Raw genomic sequence first — 26,353 nt, forward strand, 5'->3', positions numbered from 1 at the left:
TATCAAATGCTTATTTCATGGAATAAAATGTAAATTAATTATGTAAAAAATCATACAATGTGATTTTCTGGATTTTTTTTAAGATTCTGTCTCTCACAGTTGAAGTGTACCTGCAATAAAAACTACATATCTCTCCATTCTTTTTAGGTGGGAAAACTTGTAAAATCAGCAGTGTAAAAATTGCTTTGCCTACCAAAGTGTATGAACAGAAAGCTATCTATAGAGTACATTGCTAGTGGTCCACAGCACTGAAGAAACAACACAAAAATAACAAATAGCATAAAAAGTGCATAAATATGGTACCTGCATAACAATAAGCTAACTTATACTTGTTGCCAGGTAGTATTTCCCATTACAAGATCAGTAGTGGAACAGTAATTTATATAAATGCATAAAGAATATGTCACTCATTGAGAGTCAAAAACATAAGTTATTTTGGACTGACAATGGTACCCCTTTTTGGAACCCTCTTACATGTCTCTTTATGTAGCCTATATATTTTTCAAACAATTACAAGTGAACTAAGGATATTCTCCAACTAACAATTGTTTTTTTAAATTAAATATTATTACAACATCTTACATTGGTTTATGTAATAATCAAAGAATAGTAATCTACCAAAAGCAATAATCTAAAGTGGTAGCATTGAGTTCTCCATTTCATAAACCAAAAAAATACTAACAGTTGGAAGTTTAGTTCATATAAATAAATGTAATAAAAGGTGGATGGATGAAGGAACGATGGGTGGAAGGATGGAGAGATGAAAGAAAGAAAGATAAAGAGAAAGAAAGAAGGAAAGAGAAAGAGAGAAAGAAAGAAGGGAACAAAGAAAGAACAACAAAGAAAGAAAAAAGAGAAGGAAGGGAGAGAGGAAGGTAGGAAAAGGGGAACTAAGGAAAGAAGGAATGAAGGAAGGAAGGAAAGAGAAAAAATAAAGAAAGTTAGGAAGGGAAAGAATGAATAATTACACAGACAAAATGATTTACTCTTAGCTCAGTTATTATGCACAATATAAATAGTTAAATTTGAAGCCATAGATAAACATAATAGAATAGACCCACCACCATTTCCACCAGGTGTGTTCAGTTCTATCTATACATACAAAATTTCTGATCCTGCCTTTCCACTTGTGATAAACTTCACACTTTCTTCGGTGTGCTGATGGAGTATTGCAGGGCTTCTTCACCCATCATTAATGTAACGTATTAGGTCATTTAAACACCTGGTGCCTGGAAGCAGCAAGATGTTTCCTAATCTGTGCCAGTGGTTAAAAAAAAAAAAAAAAAAATCTTCTGTCATCGGAAGAGTTAACGTTGCCAGAGAAATGAACTTTCTGCTTGCAGTTAGCTCGGAAGCAAGGCTAGCTAATGAAACAGCATAGTGCATAGTGCTGGCACTGGGAGGTCGTGTATTCCCCTCATGAGAAGATGATGAGATTCCACATTTCTACTCAGAACTGATTTATAGAGGAATATGCTGGATTTAAATCCTTACACTTCTATACCTGCTTACAGTGGGAGAAAGCAGACTTGATGGCTGTGATGCCTGTTGGAAGAGAAGGTTTTACAGCTACTCATTGGGCATAGGTGTGCTTCATCCCCTGTGCCTTGTGCTCTGCTTTATTAGCATTATAAAACCCATTGAGCATATATATAGTGAGTGAAGCAGGAGAGGCTGCGATGCTTCAAGCTGAGTATAATTACAATAAAAGTGCAGGCTCTTTCCTCTAGCACAACTGATGTATGGAGTCTGCCTTGTTCCTCCATCTGGGAGCATTTGTATCAGAGCAGTGCAAACCTGCAAAGTAGCCAGCCATTCTACTGTACTTTGAAGAAGAAGACTCTTACATCGTGGATATTTCCTGTGCATCACTATTCTTTTTCCTCTCTTTTACCTGATTGCACCCACAGCAGTCATGTCTGCTAAGCTGCTAGTGCTTTTCCTCTTATTGTCAGTTTTCCAAGCCTGGTAAGTCATAATGGCATTGTACAGTATAATGATGTTGTGTAGTGTGGTGATCTTATTCAAGTGCTATAGAAAATCCTTGTATTTTCTCCTTCTCATGCTGTTATTACACTGAAATCATTCCTCATTCAGAGCATCCTGATGAAAGTGATTGATTGAGCTCATATTAGTGAGGAAATTGAGCTGAGACGACTGATAATGTAGCTGTACTGATGCTGTAGCTCTCCGGTAAGAAAGTTCTCCTAGTTTATTGCTTTATAAACCATATGCTCTTCCAGAAGACTGTCAGAAAAAGTGTAGACAGATGGCTAGCTAGACAGACTGATCTCCATTTCATCCTTGATTCTTCCAATACAATTAAAATCTCCTCATCCTTCCATGTCACCTATAATAAACTCGACATTCACATCATGGTGCTCATCAAGTATTGGAGGTCTCCATCAACCATCCTTAAAGTAATGTATTATAGGTCATCTAAAACACCTGGTGCCTGAAAATATCAAAAGGATTATCTGTCTAACAGTTCAGAGAAAAATCTTCTGTCACTGGAGGGGTTAAAGCTGTTCCAGAAGAATGAACTTTCTGCTGGCAGTGTATATGCTCAGAAGCAACAGTAGCTAATGAAGCAGCCTAGTGCATAGTCCTGGCACTCAGAACTGGTGAATTTCCCTTATGAGAAGATGATGAAATTCAACGTTTTCATCTCCAGTAGCTGATTTATGGACATGTTATTATATTCTTGGTTCCTGTACAAGTCAGTAGCTTTTTTTTTACACTGAGCTGTTGGACTCATGACAATTCCACAATGCTGTGCCTCTCATAACCAAATGTTTCCTAGACTGTTGTCTATTCGAATATGTAAATTTCCGTCTCACGATTGTCATCCTTTATGACTTATGTCTGTCAACTACTGTTCACATGGTATCCAGTCATGGTTCTCTTATTCTATCACTCCTCAATTCTTAAGGATCATTTCCTCAGTGCAAGGACATCAAGTACTGTATGACTGGTAATGTACTGAGTCCAAAGCTCTGGCTTCATGCAGATTGCTCTTAGTGACACTCTTCTCCTGCTATTGGGATGCTCTTTTTAGAGAGTCAAGCTTGCTGCATAAATGCATATGTTGCCATCAGGTTCCTGGAATGCAGGAATATGGTGCTGCTGGATGTAAACCCTATAGCTGCTTGTAGAGGAGGGAGTCAGACTTCATTGCTCTGATGCCTGTTGAAAGTGAGGGTTTTATTCTTATTTTATGGAAATAGGTGTGCTCCATTCCCTGTGCCTCATTGCTTTTGAATCACCAATTGCAATAGAAAATCCACTGTACATACAGTAAGTGAAGCAGGAGAGGCTGCATTACTCCAAGCAGGGTATAATTGCAATAAAAGTGCAGGAAACGCATCTAGCACTGATGGTTTAAGGAGCTTGGCTTGTTCCTTCATCTGGAAAACCTACAAAGTAGCCAGCCATTCTACTGTCCATCACAGAAGAAGATTTACATCTTGGATATTTTATGTTCCTCACTACTCTTTTTCCTCTCTTTTACCTGATTGCACCTACAGCAGTCATGTCTTCTAAGCTGTTAGTGATTTTTCTCTTATTGTCAGTTTTCCAAGCCTGGTAAGTTATAATGGCATTGTATAATGATGTGTTTTGTGGTGATGGCATTGCACTATAATAGAAAATTCTTGTATGTTCTCTTTCTTCTGCTGTTATTGCACTCAAATCCTTCCTCATTCACAGCGTTCAGATGAAAGTGATTAATTCTTCTCATATCAGTGAGGAAATAGATCTGGGGCCATGGATAACATAGATCCAACAGGAAAGTTTATTGCTTTATAAAATATATGAACTTCTATAAGACTGTCAGAGCTGTAGAATAAATATTCATCCTGCAATCAATGCAATTTATCTGCATTTTATTAACACATTCCCTGACTCTCCTACCTGTTTGAGTATTACCTTCTCCATCAGTAGACATTGTTATATTGTGTGGAGTATTACCTTCTCCATCAGTAGACATTATTATATTGTGTGGAGTATTAACTTCTCCATCAGCAGACACTGTTATATTGTGTGGAGTATTACCTTCTCCATCAGTAGACAATGTTATATCATGTGGAGTGTTACCATCTCCATCAGTAGACATTGTTATACTGTGTGGAGTATTACCTTCTCCATCAGTAGACATTGTTATACTCTGTGGAGTATTACCTTCTCCATCAGAAGACACTGTTATATTGTGTGGAGTATTACCTTCTCCATCAGTAGACATTGTTATATTGTGAGGAGTATTACCTTCTCCATCAGAAGACACTGTTATATTGTGTGGAGTATTACCTTCTCCATCAGTAGACACTGTTATATTGTGTGGAGTATTACCTTCTCCATCAGTAGACATTATTATACTGTGTGGAGTATTACCTTCTCCATCAGTAGACATTGTTATAGTGTGAGGAGTATTACCTTCTCCATCAGTAGACATTGTTATATTGTGTGGAGTATTAACTTCTCCATCAGCAGACACTGTTATATTGTGTGGAGTATTACCTTCTCCATCAGTAGACAATGTTATATCATGTGGAGTGTTACCATCTCCATCAGTAGACATTGTTATACTGTGTGGAGTATTACCTTCTCCATCAGTAGACATTGTTATACTCTGTGGAGTATTACCTTCTCCATCAGAAGACACTGTTATATTGTGTGGAGTATTACCTTCTCCATCAGTAGACATTGTTATATTGTGAGGAGTATTACCTTCTCCATCAGAAGACACTGTTATATTGTGTGGAGTATTACCTTCTCCATCAGTAGACACTGTTATATTGTGTGGAGTATTACCTTCTCCATCAGTAGACATTATTATACTGTGTGGAGTATTACCTTCTCCATCAGTAGACATTGTTATAGTGTGAGGAGTATTACCTTCTCCATCAGTAGACATTGTTATATTGTGTGGAGTATTACCTTCTCCATCAGTAGACATTATTATACTGTGTGGAGTATTACCTTCTCCATCAGTAGACATTGTTATAGTGTGAGGAGTATTACCTTCTCCATCAGTAGACATTGTTATATTGTGTGGAGTATTAACTTCTCCATCAGCAGACACTGTTATATTGTGTGGAGTATTACCTTCTCCATCAGTAGACATTATTATACTGTGTGGAGTATTACCTTCTCCATCAGTAGACATTGTTATAGTGTGAGGAGTATTACCTTCTCCATCAGTAGACACTGTTATATTGTGTGGAGTATTACCTTCTCCATCAGTAGACATTATTATACTGTGTGGAGTATTACCTTCTCCATCAGTAGACATTGTTATAGTGTGAGGAGTATTACCTTCTCCATCAGTAGACATTGTTATATTGTGTGGAGTATTAACTTCTCCATCAGCAGACACTGTTATATTGTGTGGAGTATTACCTTCTCCATCAGTAGACAATGTTATATCATGTGGAGTGTTACCATCTCCATCAGTAGACATTGTTATACTGTGTGGAGTATTACCTTCTCCATCAGTAGACATTGTTATACTCTGTGGAGTATTACCTTCTCCATCAGAAGACACTGTTATATTGTGTGGAGTATTACCTTCTCCATCAGTAGACATTGTTATATTGTGAGGAGTATTACCTTCTCCATCAGAAGACACTGTTATATTGTGTGGAGTATTACCTTCTCCATCAGTAGACACTGTTATATTGTGTGGAGTATTACCTTCTCCATCAGTAGACATTATTATACTGTGTGGAGTATTACCTTCTCCATCAGTAGACATTGTTATAGTGTGAGGAGTATTACCTTCTCCATCAGTAGACATTGTTATATTGTGTGGAGTATTACCTTCTCCATCAGTAGACATTATTATATTGTGTGGAGTATTAACTTCTCCATCAGTAGACATTATTATATTGTGTGGAGTATTAACTTCTCCATCAGCAGACACTGTTATATTGTGTGGAGTATTACCTTCTCCATCAGTAGACAATGTTATATCATGTGGAGTGTTACCATCTCCATCAGTAGACATTGTTATACTGTGTGGAGTATTACCTTCTCCATCAGTAGACATTGTTATACTGTGTGGAGTATTACCTTCTCCATCAGAAGACACTGTTATATTGTGTGGAGTATTACCTTCTCCATCAGTAGACATTGTTATATTGTGAGGAGTATTACCTTCTCCATCAGAAGACACTGTTATATTGTGTGGAGTATTACCTTCTCCATCAGTAGACATTGTTATATTGTGTGGAGTATTACCTTCTCCATCAGTAGACATTATTATACTGTGTGGAGTATTACCTTCTCCGTCAGTACACATTGTTATAGTGTGAGGAGTATTACCTTCTCCATCAGTAGACATTGTTATACTGTGTGGAGTATTACCTTCTCCATCAGTAGACATTATTATACTGTGTGGAGTATTACCTTCTCCATCAATAGACATTGTTATACTGTGTGGAGTATTACCTTCTCCATCAGTAGACATTGTTATATTGTGTGGAGTATTACCTTCTCCATCAGTAGACATTGGTATACTGTGAGGATTATTACCTTCTCCATCAGTAGGCATTGTTATACTGTGTGGAATATTACCTTCTCCATCAGTAGACATTGTTATATTGTGGAGTATTACCTTCTCCATTAGTATACATTGTTATACTGTGAGGAGTATTACCTTCTCCATCAGTAGACCTTGTTATACTGTGTGGAGTATTACCTTCTCCATCAGTAGACATTATTATACTGTGTGGAGTATTACCTTCTCCATCAGTAGACATTGTTATACTGTGTGGAGTATTACCTTCTCCATCAGTAGACATTGTTATACTGTGTGGAGTATTACCTTCTCCATCAGTAGACATTGTTATACTGTGTGGAGTATTACCTACTCCATCAGTAAACAGTGTTATATTGTGTGGAGTATTACCTTCTCCATCAGTAGACATTGTTATACTGTGTGGAGTATTACCTTCTCCATCAGCAGACATTGTTATATTGTGGAGTATTACCTTCTCCATCAGTTGACATTGTTATACTGTGAGGAGTATTACCTTCTCCATCAGTAGACATTGTTATACTGTGTGGAGTATTACCTTCTCCATCAGTAGACATTATTATACTGTGTGGAGTATTACCTTCTCCATCAGTAGACATTGTTATATTGTGTGGAGTATTACCTTCTCCATCAGTAGACATTGTTATACTGTGAGGAGTATTATCTTCTCCATCAGTAGACATTGTTATACTGTGAGGAGTATTACCTTCTCCATCAGTAGGCATTGTTATACTGTGTGGAGTATTACCTTCTCCATCAGTAGACATTGTTATACTGTGTGGAGTATTACCTTCTCCATCAGTAGACATTGTTATATTGTGTGGAGTATTACCTTCTCCATCAGTAGACATTGTTATACTGTGAGGAGTATTACCTTCTCCATCAGTAGGCATTGTTATACTGTGTGGAGTATTACCTTCTCCATCAGTAGACATTGTTATATTGCGTGGAGTATTACCTTCTCCATCAGTAGGCATTGTTATACTGTGTGGAGTATTACCTTCTCCATCAGTAGGCATTGTTATACTGTGTAGAGTATTACCTTCTCCATCAGTAGGCATTGTTATACTGTGTGGAGTATTACCTTCTCCATCAGTAGACATTATTATACTGTGTAGAGTATTACCTTCTCCATCAGTAGGCATTGTTATACTGTGTGGAGTATTACCTTCTCCATCAGTAGGCATTGTTATACTGTGTAGAGTATTACCTTCTCCATCAGTAGGCATTGTTATACTGTGTGGAGTATTACCTTCTCCATCAGTAGACATTGTTATATTGTGTTGAATCTTTGCAAGGTTTGTTTTGTTGGCTCCTATTTGAGGATTCAGAATAATGCACACACTAAGGCACTCCTTTATGACTACTTAATGGTCAAGGACGCATGGATCCAGTCCTTTGTGCAGAGGACTCTGCTGTAAGTGCATTGTGAAGACAAACATGTAAGCACATTTACACTTTCAGTACACAGAATTGCTGGTTGTTATGAATTTAAAGTATTGAATAAGTGATTGGTAGTATTAATAATGAGAACAGCTGTTCGATTGTCTTTAGCAAAAATAACTGTTGGAGAAATAGAGATGAAGAGCATGATGGGGTCCAATGTTGGCCACTTTTTCTCCATTCATTAGAGAAATGGCACTAAAATAGCTAGTTATGAAATCTTTATGTAATATTTCCCCTTGAAAACTTTGAGACAATGTGACGGCCTGTGAAAAATGTCAGCAAAGTCTAGTGTCTCTGTCTAGCTGACTCTTAAGACTCTAATACATTTTTCTTCTAAGGCCTGTGACAAGGATATTAATTCTTTAACGTTCACTGGTCAAATTCCCTTTTCCAACCAAGCTCTATTACATGTAGTAATGCCTAAGAGCATTGTCATTATGATGGCTTATCCTTGGTCTTGTCTGATTTATAGCTTGGAAATTGAGCTCCGGAATCTTATAGGTAGATATTTGTAGCATTGCATTATTATTCTTATTATTATTCTTCTTCTTATTATTATTATTAAATGTTCATAAAGTTTTATTTGCAAGCGAGCAAGATTCAAGTGATTTATATAGCTAAAACCTTAAAATGATTGACTGTTTAATTGACTGCTTGATTTTTATATTTAAGTATACAGGTGTTTTATAGAGGCGAAAAGCTAAGGCATATTAATAATAGATGCAGAGTCTCTGCTTAGTTGTACATTTTTCTGGTTTTATATGTATTAGAACATATTTAAAATAAATTATAAAATAAGTTGAAGTAGTTTAACTCTGTATAATTTAACCAGCATTATGCTAACTTTTATTAATAGATCTTGACATATACATACATCACATCTATGTTGGCGTATTTGGCTTCTGATTTAAGGCATAATGTTAATTTTACATAAAATGTTGAATTTGTTTGTGACTAAGAAATCATTTACCAAACTTAAAAAAGTAAAAAGCTTGTGCTGCATATAGTTATTGTGGAAATACATGGTCTCGGAATAATGAAACAACTAGTTAAACAAACTTTTAAATTGCTATTGAAAGTTAGTTATATAATTTAGAATTTTTATTAAAAAATCTTACATTGAAATATATTGCTGCAGTTCCAGGAAAATAGAAGATGATGAGTATGAAGACTTAACATTTAACCAAAAATGGGTGCTGGCGCCAAAAACACAAGACACAGATGCCACACTGATTCTCAATAAGTTGCTGAAAGAATATGATAAGAAACTGAGACCTGATATTGGAAGTAAGTTTCTTTGATATTGCAAAATAAGGTTTCTAAGTGGGATAGGTTAATGTACATGGTGGTGCTGATCTCAAACTCGATGGATGTAGTTAGACAAAATAATACCAGTAACAATATTTAGTGCTAATAATGAAATTATTTTGTGGTATATCAAGAACAATAACATGAGCGAGTGGTTTGTAAAATATCAGATCATTAGCAGAGCTCTTCTTGCATTTATTTCTGGAATAATTTTATAAGGGTTGAAGAAGAACATTTATTTCCTGCATTGGGCACAGAGAAGCAGATATAAATGTATCAAGCCATTAAGAAAACATCAGTAGACCATTTAAATCATAAATATCTACCACTTTTATTTCAACCATGCCTCATCATCTTATGATATTGGTAGAAAAAGTATTAGCACTTATCATTCCGCAATATTGTAGAATTTTGTATTTGTTTTCATAAGTATTTTACTTTGGCTCATAATTTACAGCATTATGCTCGTTTTTATAAGTCATGCCAGTATTCAATAATAATATTTTTGGTGCATTTTTGGTCATTTATAAGAATTCAATTTGTCCCTGTTGATATTTCTACTAAAAACAACTAAAATCCAATCTGTGGTTAGAAAGACAGTTGAAGTAGAGCTCAAACTCTCACTGAATACAGCTTCTGACTGTACTGAGCCATAGCACTGTATGCATTCTTAACTTGAGAGACACGAGGCTAATAGCTGGTAACAGAATTATCCACTGAGAATATTTGATGATACCAAATGAAGGTAGACTTAGTTGTAAAGGAAGAAAATCATTATTTGCATGGGCCCATCCCTCACTGTCAGATAATGTATGTGATACCTCTCTGGGCAGCTCTAGACACTAATATGGGCAAACTAGATTTTTGTGCTTCGATATGTCTACTGCAATAAAAGAACCAACATTTTGTGACATGATCATTGTGTATGTTTGTTTGACTTATATTTTGTACCCAGCTTCTTTTACAATGCAGTTTGTTGTTTTAATTTGCTCAATATTTAGATCTATTATATGTGTTATGGTATAGAATGAAATCATTATGTTTTACCTGTTTTACATAGTTCTGCAAACAACACAGAACATAAACATAAAAATTGAGACTCCTTACCAGTTGATAAACATATATATTTCTTGCTGTATAATATTAAAACAAGAGTGTAAGGTGATCAGCAGCCATTAACAAATACTCAGAAACACTAATTATATATCCATCATTGCATTTTGTATTTAATTTAATTGCAATTTCTTACTAAATTAAATCTGCAGAATATAGCTAAATGCTAGAAAATCCCTTGACAGGTTGCAATTCACATCACAACAACTGGGTGGCTACACAGAAATATAATGCATTATCGTATACTGACAGTAGATCACAAAATCATGTCGTTATGAAAAGCTCCTAACCTTGCACTATAAATCATAGGGATATGTTGAGCCAAAATAAAAGAAGGTAGGATACATCCATTTTATAAAACAACACAGAGAAAAGCTGGTATTATGTAATATGGTTTGTATCAAGCTTTCCGATCACACCTTTTGCCCCTAATGGTAAACCATGCAGAATATTTTTTTTTACTAATAGAGCATAATTTCTCATTCGAAAAGGATTTGACACTTCTATAGCATGCATTGTGCATTGGAATGCATTCAATAAGGCAAAAATAAGTTATCTCACAAGTAGCTGCAGGTCATTGTAGAGAAAACATCAGTATCCTGCTCTTTGATGCAAAGTGTGAAATTGGTGCTATGAAAGTATTTTTTGCGATCCTTACCAATCAAACCACGTGGAGCCACAAAGTTTAGGAAATTCAACATTAAGTTTAGAACAAGATTTTTGGTCTCTCTAATGCCACCGATTTTAAAAATATTTATGTTTATGTAAACATAGCCGAAGGTACTAAGTAGTCAACTTATGTTTACATTTTATATTAGGAGATGTGGTGCATCTAATTCTCTTTTTGGGTCACATTGCAACAGATCACATAAAGTTTGTGTTTCTTTGAAATAAGGAATTGGGAGTGGATTAGGAATGGTTGCTTTCTACTCATGCCCTTCAAAGAGGTCGCCAGATTTGTCAGTAGGGTCAAATGGGATATCAACATTATTATCCTTTCTGTTTCTCAAAATTATGTAACAAGAGATGGAAGACAACCAGCAAGTTCTACATCATGCTTGTCATGCTGGATAGGTTAGGGATGGCAGAGAGAATATCAGGAACAGGAAAATGCAGAAGATCACAAAAATGGAGGACTTGAAGAAGAGGAGGATGAGCATGTAGAGTTAAGGGGGACACTGAGTTATCCCATGCATTTCTAAGGCTGCTTTCACACTTGCGTTTACCTCATCTGCGGCAGGCTGCGGGCTTCCTCAGTGAAGCCCCGCCCATCGGCCGCTAGCTCCGCCTACTTTTGCATGCGGCCCTTATGCGACCTCCGTACCTATCTTTAACATTAGATACGCAGGTCGTGCCGCTGTATGCGGATGCTGCCTCATGCGTAGTTTTGACGATGCGGCAACCAGCGTAGGATGCAGCCTGTAGCATTTTTTTTTTCCGCATCGTCAAAACGACGCATGCGGCAGCATCCGCATACAGCCGCACGACCTGCGTACCTAATGTTAAAGATAGGTACGGAGGTCGCATAAGGGCCGCATGCAGAAGTAGGCGGAGCTAGCGGCCGAGGGCGGGGCTTCACAGAGGAAGTCCGCAGCCTGCTGCAGATCAGGTAAACGCAAGTGTGAAAGTAGCCTAAGGAATGAGTCTAACACCCATTGTGATGATAATGTTAGCTGCGCTTCAGACATTGCAGATGACAGCGGCATTATGTGGCTAGGTTGCCAAGTAGTGTGCACCAGCTTTCGTTGTGATCACTTTGTTGGGGATGTCAAAGTTCTGAAGGGTTGTCATAGCAACCGCTGAAGACCCTCTTACGCATCCTTTGAAACCCAACCTGTTACTGACCTTCGTAGACACTATAATTTTCTTTATACTCTGCAATCCTGCATTATATAGAACCATTGATTAAACGTTTGCAGGTTGAGCTGCTCTAAAGAGAGTGAAAAATAAAGGAAAAAATAAGAAAACTGTTTTTAAAAATATAAAAACTGTAAGCATTCCAAATCTCCCCTCTTTTTCTTGATATAAAAATAAAGAGATAGAAAGTAAAGTAAAATAAGCTGGGTATTGCTGAGTCATTAAAAGGCTATCAAAATGTTGCAAAATATAAGATAAGTGAACCCATGTGGCAAACTCCGCAAGGAGAAATAAAAAATCAAACCCCCAGGATTGCTATATCTCCTTAAAAAATGCAAAAAAATAAATCCAAATGTCATATGTACCCTAAAGTGGTATAAAAAACCCATCAGTTTACTATGCAAAACGCAAGTCATAACACCTCTCCATCAATGGCAAAATATCAAGTTATAGGTATAAAAACATGACAACACAAGCAATTTTTATTACAACTTTCTGATTATTTTTTATTGCTCAAATAAAAAAATCTATACAAGTTTGGCATCACCATAATCGTACTGAACTAGAACACCAGGTTTCCTGGTCATTTTAACTGTCTAATGAATACTGTAAAAACAAAACGCAATGTCAGAATTGCATTTTTTGCTACCACTTCAACTGATTGAAATTTGTTTTCTGTTTCCCAGTACACTGTATGGTAAAATGCACAGTGTCATTCAAGATTACAACTAGTCAATCACAAATAAGCAAATGCCGCTGAAATTACTTTTGTCAATGTAAAAAATATGACTCTTAAAAGATGGAGAGAAAAACACAAAGCAAAAAAATATTTAAAAAATGGTAGAGGCATAAACATGGGATAATTCTCATTGCACATTGATGTGCAGATAAAGCGTACTTGGCTATGGTAATTATAATCTTTATATAGCGCCAACATATTCCGCAGTGCTTTATGGTTTAACAGTTTCAAACACAACAGTCATAAGTAACAACGTTAACAATACAGTAATTATAGCAAACTAAGACGACCCTGCTCGTGAGAGCTTACAATGTACAATGAGGTGGGGGAGATACAAAGTATAGGTGTGTATTTACAATGATGGTCCAGCCATCTTCAGGGGGTGGGGGATAGATGGAAGTAGTGAATGGGCTACACACACACATAAAATGACTTTGATTAGTGAATGTGACAGGCCGCTCTGGACACACATGTGTTTTGACGGAGTGCTATCTGCGGCATTCTCATTAAAACTAAATGGTGCAGAGGTACATATGCTCGATCTCTGATATTTTCAGGTAGGGTTTCCAAAGGTCGGACACACGGCAATTAGAAAGTACTCCCTTATTCTTTTAATGTTTGGATAAGGGATATCATAACATCCTATAAATAAATCCTATGAATTAGATTTTTTGATGTAGAAAAAAGATGTGACAAAGACCTTCAAGCTACTCATGTCAAAAGTTTGACCTTATTTTTGCACTATCATTACAAATTCTGAGCAATGAAAATATGGCTTTTATAATGCAGGAATGAAAAAAATTCTAATTAGATTGGCTCTACTTAGCAATAATTAGCCATTTTAAAAGAATAACAATTTTGGACTTTCCTAAAATTCTTATTAGTGACCTAAAGATCAAGTAATTGAAATAATAGGGTTGTCATCAATGACTTATATTCACATGCTTTACTCTGATAAATTGTGTAACTCAGGATGATTTGTTTAGCTTATTTCCCTGAGATATAGAATTGATTTATTAACTGTTTTTATTCCTTTTTCGTTAATAAAGTATTCAGTCTAGCACTCTTTAATGTTCTTAACGGGGTTGCTTGGTTTGTAAAAAGCATTACCAAATATGCTATTAAGTATTCAAACATTTTTACTTAATAGAAAAAAGCTGTCATTTGAGGTTTTCATCATTTTGTCATAGTGAAGGAGCATATATCATTTTGGAATACGCAACTCATTCTTGTATTACATGTGCAGCCTATTGATGTCAATTGTCAATTGACACCATTTAATGGTTTTGCTGTTGTGGGACTGCAGGGAAATTGGACACTTGTGATAAGGTTCCCCTAAAGAATACAGATGAGAGCTAATTCTGGTTTGCTAAATATACAATAAGCATATTACCCAAGCCCATTTTCCTCACACAGGGAGTGGGAAACCCTCCAAATAAATTAGAACCATATTGATCATGCAGAAATTATGCAGCATAGAGATCAAGTGTTGACACAATGATAATGAAATAAATATACTTTTATTTAAACACAAGTTAAAATGTTTTTTTTTTGCAAAAAACAAATATTGTAAAATGGCGCTTCACACCATATCACACAAAGTGGGAAGGACAGCTACAGTAGTTATAACCAAAATGTAGGTAAATATATGCTTTAAGGTAAAAGTATGCCCTATCATAAAGCAAGTCTCTTAATTAGGAGACCATATGGCCATATAATGCCAGATCTGGTAAAATTGGAGATTTAAATAGCAGTATTATACACCATATTTCATCCCCAGGTCTAATGAATTGAACATTTGGAAACACCCATGTAAATGCACGGGGGGTACAAATTTGCAATCACCCCAAACAGGAATCTCTTTCCAAAAAATTAAGGCACACAAAAAATGACTACAAAATCCTTAGTGCCAGGCACTGAATCTGAAATTGTTTTTTCATAACATATTGTACTTCATAATAGTGGTAAAGGGCTTCTTCGGTATTACTCGCGTTTATTTGTGGAAAAAAATGGAAATTTGGCAAAAATTTAGCAATTTTACAACTTTGAATTTTTATGCCCTTAAATCACAGAGATATGTCACACAAAATAGTTAATAAATAACATTTCCCACAAGTCTACTTTATATCAGCACAATTGTGGAACCAAAATTTTTGTTGTTAGGAAGTTATAAGGGTTAAAAGTTGAACAACGATTTTTCATTTTTCCAGCAAAATTTACAAAACCATTTTTTTAGGGACCATGTCATATTTGAAGTAACTTTGAGGGTCTATATGATAGAAGATACCCAAAAGTGACACGATTCTAAAAACTGCACCCCTCAAGGTGCTCAAAACCACATTCAAGAGGTTTAATAACCCTTTAGGTGCATCACAGGAATGTTTTGAAAAAAAAAAAGATTCACATTTAACTTTTTTCACAAAAAAAATTATTTGAGATCCAAATTTTTTTATTTTGACAAGGGTAATATGAAAAAATGGACCCCAAAATTTGTTGTGTAATTTCTCCTGAGCATGCCGATACCCCATATAAAGGAGAAAACTACTGATTGGGCGCACGACAGAGCTCGGAATTGAGGCCATGTGCACACGTTCAGTATTTTTGGCGTTTTTTGCTCGTTTTTTCGCTATAAAAACGTGATAAAAACGCGAAAAAAATGCTGACATATGCCTCCTATTTACAGTGTATTCCGCATTTCTTGTGCAAATGTTGCATTTTTTTCCGTGAAAAAATCGCATCGCGGAAAAAAAAGCAACATGTTCATTAAATTTGCGGAATTGCGGGGATTCCGCACAACTAGGAATGCATTGATTTGCTTACTTTCCGCATGTGGCTGTGCCCACCATGCGGGAAGTAAGCAGATCTTGTGCGGTTGGTACCCAGGGTGGAGGAGAGGAGACTCTCCTCTACGGACTGGGCACCATATAATTGGTAAAAGAAAAAGAATTAAAATAAAAAATAGTCATATACTCACCTTCGATGGCCCCCGGAGTCTTCCCGCCTCTCAGGTGCATGCTGCCGCTTCGGTTCCTATAGCTGGAGTGTGTGAAGGACCTACGATGACGTCACGGTCTTGTGATTGGTCGCGTGACTGCTCATGTGACCGCTCATGTGACCGCGACGACATCGAAGGTCCTGCACACACACACCATCTATAGGAAAGGACGCCGCTGAGGAGTTCGGCTGTCTGCAGGTGAGTATAAGCATTTTTTTTATTTTGTTATTATTTTTAAACATTCTATCTTTTACTATTGATGCTGCATAGGCAGCATCTATAGTAAAAAGTTGGTCACACTTGTCAAACACTATGTTTGACAAGTGTGACCAACCTGTCAGTCAGTTTTCCAAGTGATGCTACAGATCGCTTGGCAAACTTTAGCATTCTGCAAGCTAATTTCGCTTGCAAAATGCTAAAAAAAGGGGAAAAAAACGGGAAAAAAACGCAAAAAAAAAATGCAGATTTCTTGCAGAACATTTCTGGTTTTCTTCTGGAAATTTCTGCAAGAAATCCTGACGTGTGCACATACCCTGAAGGAGCACCATTTGACTTTTTGAATGCAAAATTTACAGGAACAATTGGTGGATATCATGTTGCGTTTGGAGAGCCCTTGATGTGCCTAAACAGTGAAAATCCTCCACAAGTGACACCATTTTGGAAACTAGACCCCTCAGGGAACTGATTTAGATGTGTGGTGAGCACATCAAACCCTCCAGTGCTTCACAGAAGTTTAAAACGTTGAGCCGTAAAAATAAAAAAATCTAATTTTCCCCACAAATATGTTTTAAGCAGAAAATATTGCATTTTCATAAGGGTATCATGAGAAATTGCAAAATACAATTTGTTGTGCAATTTCTCCTGAGTATGCTGATTACCAATGTGAGGGAGAAAACTACTATTTGGGTGCACAGCAGGGCTCGGACGTGAAGGAGCGTCATTTGACTTTTTGAATGTAAAATTTTCTGGAATTATTAGAGGACGTCATATCCCATTTGGAGAGCCCCTGATGTGCCTAAACAGTGGAAACCCCCACAAGTGACCCCATTTTGAAAACTAGACCCCTCAAGGAATGTATTTTGATGCATGGTGAGCACCTTGAACCCCCAGGTGCTTCACAGAAGTTTATAATGTTGAGCTGTTAAAATAATACTATCACATTTTCCTCACAAAAATGATATTTTAGCCCTAAATTTTGCATTTTTGTAAGGGTACCAGGAGAAATTGCACATTACAGTTTGTTGTGCAATTTCTCCTAAGTATGCCGATACCCCATATGTGGAGAATACTACTTTTGAGGCACAGTGCAAAGCTCAGAAGTTAAGGTGCCATATTGGAGTTCAGATTTTGCTGAAATGGTTTGAGGGTGCCATGTCACATTGGCAGAGCCCCTCCCCTGAGGTGCCAGAACAACCAAAAAACCCTATATGTGAACTCATTTTACAAACTACACTCTCCAGTGAATTGATCTAGTGGTGCACTGATCACCACTTTGTTGCTTTAGCCCCAAGTTTTTAATTTTTGTAAGGGCTAACAGGATTATTTTTTTTACAAGAAACTGAGGTCCTTTTTTTCCTGAGTGCACCAATACCCTACATGTAATCGGGAAATATTTTTCAGGCACAGTTCAAAGCTAAGAAGGCAAGGAGCACCAGATTTTACTGTTATGGTGTGCAGGTGCCATGACCCACTGGGAGAGCCCATGAGGTGCCAGAACAGCAGAGCTCCCATAAGTGACCCCATTTTACAAACTACAGCTTTCAACAAATTCATATAGGGGTGCAGTGATGATATTGATACCATGGGTGTGAAACAGAATTTTAAACCACTGGGCAGTGAAGAAAAATAACTACATTTTTACCACAAAAATGTTGTTTTAGCCTGTGATTTTAAATTTTAACACAAGAAGTGGGTAAAAATGGCTCCAAAATTTGTCCCACAATTTAGACTGAACGTGGCACTATCCCATATGTGGCTGTACAGTACTACTTAGCAATACGGAGAGACTCGTGAGGAATGGAGTGCTATTTGCCTCATGGAGCAGTTTGCGGACTCCATTTACAGAGCCCCTAATTGCTAAAAGATCATAATCCCCTCTCACGTGATCCTATTTTGGAAACTATAAGCCTTAGGGAACTTATCTACAGTAGGGTTGAGCGACCTTGACTTTTTTAGGGTCGAGTCATGTTTCACGAAACCCGACTGTTGGAAAAGTTGAGTCGGGCGAAATCGGCCGATTACTGCGCAAAGTCGAGGATCGGCCGGAACACGAAACCCTATGCACGTCAATGGGGATTTATTTATTTTCTCTCTCTCTCTCTCTCTCTCTCTCCCCTTCCGTCCCAGCACAGAAAATTTCGTTTTACACATTCCAAATCGCTACTGCGCACAAGCGATAAAATGATGATAGGCGTGCACGCCCTAACCCCTATGTCACGCTCCTTCATTGGCTGTAAAAATGGCGCTAAACGCGTCATACGAAACGCGACTTTGGCGCCAAGATCGCGTACCGCATGGCCGACCCCACACAGGGATCGGGTCGGGTTTCATGAGACGCCGACTTTACCAAAAGTCGGCGACTTATGAAAATGAACGATCCGTTTTGCTCAACCCTAATCTACAGGTGTAGTGATGATTTTTACTCTATGGTTATTTTTCAGAAACAAGCAGCAATAAATGTTGCCGAGTGAAAATTACAAACTGCCATTGTAGTGACCAATATGCTGTAGTCACCAGTACGTTACAGTCACCAATTTATTGTGCCCAGTCCATGCTTCTGGAGGCATGCACCTGTAAATTAGGTGGGCTGTTATCGCTTCAGAAATGCCAGACATGTGGACACTATATGTGGTTTAGGCACACTCTAGGGCTTGGAAGGGAGGGGGCATTTGGATTTGAGAGCGCAGAATTTGCTAAATTTCTTTTGGTGGCTGAGGAGCCACTTCACTTTTCCAGAGCCGTTGTACTACCAGTAACGTGGAATCCCCCTATATTTCTGTTAATAGATGACAGACATGAGTGGGGACTTGCTTTTTTTATGGAATGAGTTGAAGCTTTTATTGGGAACATTTTACATAAAGCTTTGTATCACAACTCTCCGGCGCTCTACTCTGACCACTTACTTTGGGGTTTCCATCTAAATTTCTGAGTGACATGATTCAAATGAAACCCTTGAGGAACCCATTCACTATAATGAGGCAGCAGAGTCACATTTGGCCTCTGTTCAGTGGTGTCCTTCTTTTCAGAAGTGTCCAAAACTGTGGCCAACGGCACTTTTATGCAATCCAAAAAAGAAAAGGCACCCCGGATCACAGGTGAGACGGCATCCCCCCCGGTAGAAGGCAGGCGCCGAAACGCGCGTAGGGTATCGTGCACATGTAGGTACTATGAGCCACCTTATTTATTGCAATTATTATATCCTCCCTGGTATGTTTATATGGTAATTGATTTTATTTGTCCAGCACTTCCTGCACCTTAATACTTAGCACTTTTTTATGATAACCCTAGTGGCAGTATTTCTTTATGGGCTTATGTGCAATTGATTGTGCAATACAGGCCCGGTTTGCACTGCTTTGGGCACTTTATTTAGCACATTGCACTTTTTGATATTATGTGTTTCTAATATATGGGTTTATGTGCAATCATCTCACTAAATGTATTGTGCAACATAGGCCTATTTGATATTTTTTTTCGGCATTTTTTTGGCACTTTATTCAGCACATTACACTTTGATTATTGCAATTTTTGTGTATTTCTAATTTTATCAAACTCTTGCTTTTTTTGCACAACTCAGCAATAATTTTGCAATTTTGCACTTTGTATTTTGTGAGGTTTTTAATTTTATTTCTTGTGGGTATAGTGCTGGTATATACCATATCATTATGGAGGTTTACTAATGCTTTTTATGTTTAATGGTTGGCATCAAAATTTTACCATTACATTGTGTTTATGTATATCAGCTATATTTGATCAAATTAGTCTTTTTATATGTTAGAATTCTTTAATAAAATAATTTTAGACATTGTCCTTTTTGCACAGTTTCTTTTTGGATGATTTATGTTAATTTTTGTGCATGACAGTATTTTACATATAAATGGTACATATCTGATTAACAGAGAGACTTGCTTGTCATGCACTGCGCATTTTCAGCATGTTTCCTAGCTCTGGTGACCTGGATGTCGTCATGACAACATCGGGTCACCTTGGCAATGATCAGGACTCCGTGTCACGCTGTGGGGTCTCCAATTCAAAGGCAGAGGGGCTGTCAGCCCTCTGCCAGCTCCCGGAATTCTGCAATATCATTTGATCGCAACATTTGCAGGTAAAAGTGCAGGGAGTGGTTCATGACTGCTCCTTGGACTTAGTGCCATGTGTCAGCTGTCAGAATCAGCTGACACCCGGCAGCAATCACCCGCACACCGGTAATAGGAAGTTAGTAACAAGGGCCTACACCAGGCTCATGTTTACATGGTAACCCATTGGTGTTGGCGCTGATGGAGCCAGTGCATTTGAGCAATGGTCTGTGTTCTCTTTAAATACTGCTGCCAGTGATTGACCCATACCTACCCCTGTTTAATTCTCCAAATGCCGCAATAATAAGTGATTGTGGCATTTAGAAGGCGAGTGGAAGGGAGTGTGCTTTCTCAATCCATTGAAACCCTAAAGATGTAACTGTGGGGGTCAATGGTTGTCATGTCAGGCGATGTTAAGCCTTTAACGACCACCGATACGCATTTTAACAGTGGCAGTTAAGGGTACTTATTCCTCAGCAATGCTTTTTAGCGGCTCTGAGAAATAAGGTTATAGCGCCTCCAGCATTGGAAATTCTCCCAGCTGAGACCCCGGAGAATATGATTTGGGTCAGTTTTTACCATTCCCAGTGATGCAATCACCGTTATTCACAGAATAACAGTAATCGCAAAAAAATTCTGATTTCCTATCTAGATCATATCAGAGGATAGAGAAATGGGATCCCTCAAGCCCCTCGATAACTCCGGCACCTCCTGCATCCCCTGGTGATGTTCCCCGACCCTCAGTGTCTTCTGTGAAGAAAATGGCATGTGCATTCAGAGTGTGCCCACCAAGATCTGCCGGGCGGCACCCGGCAACAATAGAAGATTTCTCCTATTGGTTCATTTTGATCACTGTGAAAGACCCAATCACAGTGATCAAAATAAAAAAAATAGTTAATCAAACTTCCCTTTATCACCCCTTGAGTTAGATAAAAATAATAAAATAAAACAAATTATTTCCAATTCTCCATTAGGGTTAGAGTTGGGGCTAGGGTTAGGGTTGGGGTTAGAACAAGGATTAAGGTTTGGGTTGGGGCTAGGGTTAGGGTCAGGGCTAGGGTTAGAGCTAGGGTTAGGGTTGGGGCTATGGTTAAGGTTGGGTTAGAGCTAGGGTTAGGGTTTGGCTAGGGTTAAGGCTGGGCTAGGGTTAGGGTTTATGCTAGGGTTAGAGCTAGGTCTAGGATTAGAGCTAGGGTTAGGGTTGAGGCTAGGGTTGGGGCTAGGGTTGGGGCTATATTTAGGGTTGGGGTTAGGATAGTTTTGAGGTTAGGGTGTTGGCACTAGGATTGTGGCTATTGTTATGGTTGGAATGAGGGTTAGGGGTGTGTTGAGGCTAGAGTTGGGGTTAGGGCTGTGTTAGGTTTGGAGATAGAATTGGGAGGTTTCCACTGTTTAGGAACAAACAAAATGGTTTTGTAAATCTTGTTGGAAAAATGAGAAATCACTGGTAAACTTTTAACCCTTATAACGTCCTAATAAAAAAAAAATTATGTTTCCAAACTTGTGCTGATATAGACATGTGTGAAATGTTATTTATTAATTATTTATGTGATATGACTCTCTGATTTAAGGGCACAAAAATTAAAAGCTTGAAAATTGCAAAATTTTAAAAATTGTTGCCAAATTTCCATTTTTTCATAAATAAACGCAAGTCAAATTGAAGAAATTTTACCACTAACATTAAGTACAATATATTTCGACAAAACATTCTCAAAATCAGTGGGATCCGCTGAAGCGTTCCAGAGCGTCGTATGACCTCATAAAGTCACAGTGGTCAGAATTCTAAAAATTGGCTTGGCCATTAAGTACAAAATTGGCTCTGTCACTAAGGCATTAAATAATTACTTACAGGTCTGGTAAGTAGTGTGGCCTGTTAGATCCTTCAGGTGTAACAGGCATCTGCAAGTGCAAGACTGATAGGTCTAAAGCTTTGCAATGCATAAGTATTGCAATGCTTTAGACCAGTGATCAAAGCTAAAGTACCAAAGAGGGATTAAGTAAACTAGTCAAAAAAATATGCCATTAAATACGCATATTTATGTAAAATATAAAAAGGCCAGAAAATTAAACATATTTTGTATTGATGTTTCCATAGTCATCTTAGCTATAAAACTGTTGCACTATTATAATTGTAGGTCATATATCATGAAGGGGTTAATTGCTGTTTAATGTTTATTTTCACTCCCAAAAATCAGAATAGAAAGTGATCAAAAAATGTTATGTACCCCAAAATGATTGCTATTAAAAACTTCAACTTATCCTGCAAAAATGCAAATCCTCAAGTAACTCCATCAGTAGAAAAATCGAAAAAAAATATTGCTGTCCAATATGGTGACACAAAAAAACCTTTTTGTTTGGTAAAAAAAAACATTTTTTTGTGTGTAAAATTACCAAAACCTGAAAAACTTATATAAATCTGGTATCTCCGTATTCTTACTGACCTGATGGGAAAAGCAGCCTATCACACTGCATTGGGAATGGCTTAAAAACAATGATGAAAGCAATTCTTTAACTTCCATTGAATTGTTCATTCTGCCTCCCAAAGATCACAATAAGGCTTGTTTCATATTTATTCTGTGCTCAATGCAGAGCACTTTCATTGCGATTTCAATGTAAATGTCTGAGAAAATAAATATGCAATTCATCTCTTCAGAAAGGAAAAGGACTACAAATAAGTCACGTGGCAAGGTTCGCTAAAGGTTCGATATTGAATTTTTGGATTGCTACTTCCCTAACAGCAGAAATGTGGGAAACCTTACTCAGCATGTTGCAAAATCCAGCACCACCATCTGATACTGTTCCAGTACAAAGTCTTTTTTGCACAGTACTTCCATAGGCTTTTTAGTAAAGTATAAACAGAGGCATTTTCGCACAGTCCACACTGAGGCTTTTTGACACAGTAATTCCAAACACTTTTTGGAACAGTAGAAAAAGGATCTTTTTGGCCCACATATGATAAAGATATGGCTGCATATTAGAATTTTTTTTCGAAACACCACTCACAAAAAGGTGGCTGCAGAGTACAGTTTTTTTTTAAACACTACTTGTATAGCCATAGGGATAAAATAAAATATTTTTTTCTGCCCACAAATGGGAAAGAGTTGGCTGAATAGTCCAAATGTTTAGATACACGACTCACAAAACACAGCTGCAGAGTAGAACATTTTTTTAGATACGCAATTGACAAAAAGACAGCTGAAGAGTATATTAATTTTTTAGAAACACTTGTCATCTTGACACAATGGTACAATAAAATAATTTTTCAGTCCACAAATGGGAAACAGATGGCTGCAGAGTGGAATTTTTAAAAGAAATTGTACTCCTAAAATCACAGCTGCAGTTCAGAATTTTTTTTTAAACACTGCTATTATTTGGCCTATAAATGGCAACAAGACGAATGATGCCAGATATGTATTTTCCAGACTACTATAAATAAACAGACTGGTCAAGAAAAATTATTTATTTGCCCTAGAAATGGCAACAAGATAGCTAATGCCAATTATTTATTTCCAAGACTATTAGAAAACACACAGTAGCCGAGTGCCTAGTACTTTTTTAGGCGGAAGGGACAGAGTACACACAGCAGTGCTACCAGAGGCAGAGGGTGCAGAATACACATAGCAGCTTAAATACAAAGTACTCCTACAGCAGAGGGTGGAGAGTACACACAGCAGCTTAAAGGCACAGTACTCTCATGGATGGGGCCCATAGTACACATAGTGGCTTAAAGGCACAGTACTCCCACAGGTGGAGGGTACAGAGTACACACAGCGGCTTAAAGCACATTACTACCTCAGGTGGGGCAGAGTACAAACAGCGGCTTAAAGGCACAGTACTCTCACAAGCGGAGGGTGCAGAGTTCACATAGCGGCTTAAAAGGTCAGTACTCCCACATGCAGGCATTGCAGAGTACATACAGTGATTTTTGTCATAGTACTCCACAGATATGGGTTGCAGAGTACACACAACGGCTTTTTGGCACAGTACTCCCACAGATACGGGTTGCTTAGTACACAGTGACATTTTTGTAGAGTGCACAGTCAGAATCTGCATCCTATCCCTACTCTAATGAAAGCTTAATGGCGGTGGCATTTATGATCCTGCCTTTATACAGGTCAGGTCGCGTTTTGTGCCAGCCAACCACAGCCATGCCAATACTTAACATGGCTGTGATGGATCTGGAAGTGCCCTCATATGGGTTGCATAGTACACACACAGAGCAGCTTTAAAGCACAGTACTCCTACAGGTGGAGGGTGCAGAGTAAACACAGCAGCTTAAAGCATAGTACTCTTTTGTGAACTCTCTTTTTGGGCTCCCTCTAGTGGTCACAAGCGGTACTGTGTAGTGTTGTCTTTCTGCAGGTTGGCAGCATCAGCTGGTTCGTTATCCTTGGTTGGTTTCCTATTTAGTTCACCTGGATACTCAGTTCCTTGCCTGCTCTCAATGTATTCAGTGCTCTTCAGATTCCTTGTGACTACCTTGCTCCCAGTCTCTCCAAGACAAGCTAAGTTTTTGTTTGATCATTTTTTGATTATCAGCATTTATTATGTTTTTAGTCCAGCTCGCTAAAATGTGATTTCCTCGCTTGCTGTTTGCTCTAGGGGACTGAGTTTCTCCCCCCCACACCGTTAGTTGGTGCGGGGGTTCTTGAAATCTCAGTGTGGATATTTTGTAAGGGTTTTTTACTGACCGCACAGACCCCTTTACTATTTTCTGCTATCTAGTATTAGGGGGCCTCATTTGCTAAATCTGTTTTCACCCCTGTGTATGTGCCTTCCTCTTACCTCACCGTTATTATATGTTGGGGGCTTCTATTTCTTTGGGAATTATTTCTCTGGAGGCAAGAGAGGTCTTTCTTTCTCTCTAGGGGTAGTTAGTTCCTCAGGCTGGCTCGAGACGTCTAGGATTTTTAGGCACGTTCACCGGCTACTTCTAGTGTGTTTGGATAGGTTCAGATTTGCGGTCAGTCCAGTTTGCCACCTCCCTAGAGCTTGTCTTATGTATGTTACTTAGCTGGAGTAATTTGTGATCCTCAACCACTAAGGATCATAACAGTACTCTCACAGATGGGGGACAGAGTACATACAGTGGCCTAAAGTCACAGTACTCCCACATTGAGGCATTGCACAGTGCATACAGTGGTGTTTGGCACAGTGCTCACACATATATGGTTGCAGCAGAGGCGTAGCTAGGGTTTTGGTTCAGGGGGGGCGAAACGTCTGAGTGGGCCCCTAACCAGGTAACCCTGATTACAACTCGGTGACGCACTCTAATAATGGATGTAGGAGATGACTGCGCTGTTACTGAAAATAATCTCTATATAAAGACCAACATGGATATTACTGCCAAATTGTCAGTGGTAAATACCAGTCTTACAAAACATATAACTGATTACAGCACAGTTACAGATGGTGACTTACCGCTGACACTCTTCCTGATGGAATTGTTCTCTTTTCACGTCTTTTCCATCTGGCCCAGACCGACGTGACAGCTTCTTCCAGCTAGGACTCGTCTGCAGAGAATACAACAAAGACACATTTCACTTTTCATATTCCAGCCCCATCACCATCTATCCCCAACCTGCAAAAACACCTCATCCTGCTGATACCCCAATGATGAGCCACTGCTGCTGTATGTGTCCCTATTACTGAACCTATTGTGTGGTTCTCTGTGCCTTCTAAATTCTAAAGCAGCCCTATAGAATATAGTAATGCCAGGTGCCATTGTCCCATATAAAGTAATATTGCCCTCTGTGTGCCCCTTTGACAGTCACAGTAACCTGGATGCCCCTATAAAAATATGTGCCCACTTTACATTTAATAATGTCTCGAATCTCCCCCCTGTACAGCTCCGCAATACACAGTATGATGCTCTCTTATACACAGTATAATGCCCTCTCTCTGTATACAAAGTGACCTCTTAGTATACCCAAAACTGTTTGATGGCTCCAACACTGTATGATGGCCCCCTCACTGTAATCTCCACACTGTATGATGGCCTCCTAGATAGCCTCCATATAGTATAATACATCAGATAGTTCTCAATATAGTATAATGCACCCCTCATT

The 26,353-nt window shown here is 38.1% G+C and overlaps 1 protein-coding gene across 6 annotated transcripts in view; it reads left to right on the forward strand.

The window, feature by feature from the left end:
- Nucleotides 1–555: 555 nt before the first annotated feature.
- Nucleotides 556–26,353, forward strand: part of GABRG3 (gamma-aminobutyric acid type A receptor subunit gamma3) — a 1,125,049-nt gene continuing 1,099,251 nt past the window's right edge. For 2 of the 6 annotated variants that reach the window (XM_077296881.1, XM_077296880.1), the window contains exons 1-2: nucleotides 2,357–3,585; nucleotides 9,120–9,268. In XM_077296881.1, coding sequence (XP_077152996.1) covers nucleotides 3,479–3,585; nucleotides 9,120–9,268 — 256 coding nt within the window. In that variant the 5' untranslated portion in view covers nucleotides 2,357–3,478. Of the gene's footprint in view, nucleotides 1,969–2,356; nucleotides 3,586–9,119; nucleotides 9,269–26,353 lie in introns of those variants that run through there. The other 4 variants (XM_077296878.1, XM_077296883.1, XM_077296882.1 and 1 more) reach the window with 4 other exon arrangements.

The sequence above is a fragment of the Ranitomeya variabilis genome, chromosome 3, assembly GCF_051348905.1.
Source record: "Ranitomeya variabilis isolate aRanVar5 chromosome 3, aRanVar5.hap1, whole genome shotgun sequence".
Taxonomy (NCBI): domain Eukaryota; kingdom Metazoa; phylum Chordata; class Amphibia; order Anura; family Dendrobatidae; genus Ranitomeya; species Ranitomeya variabilis.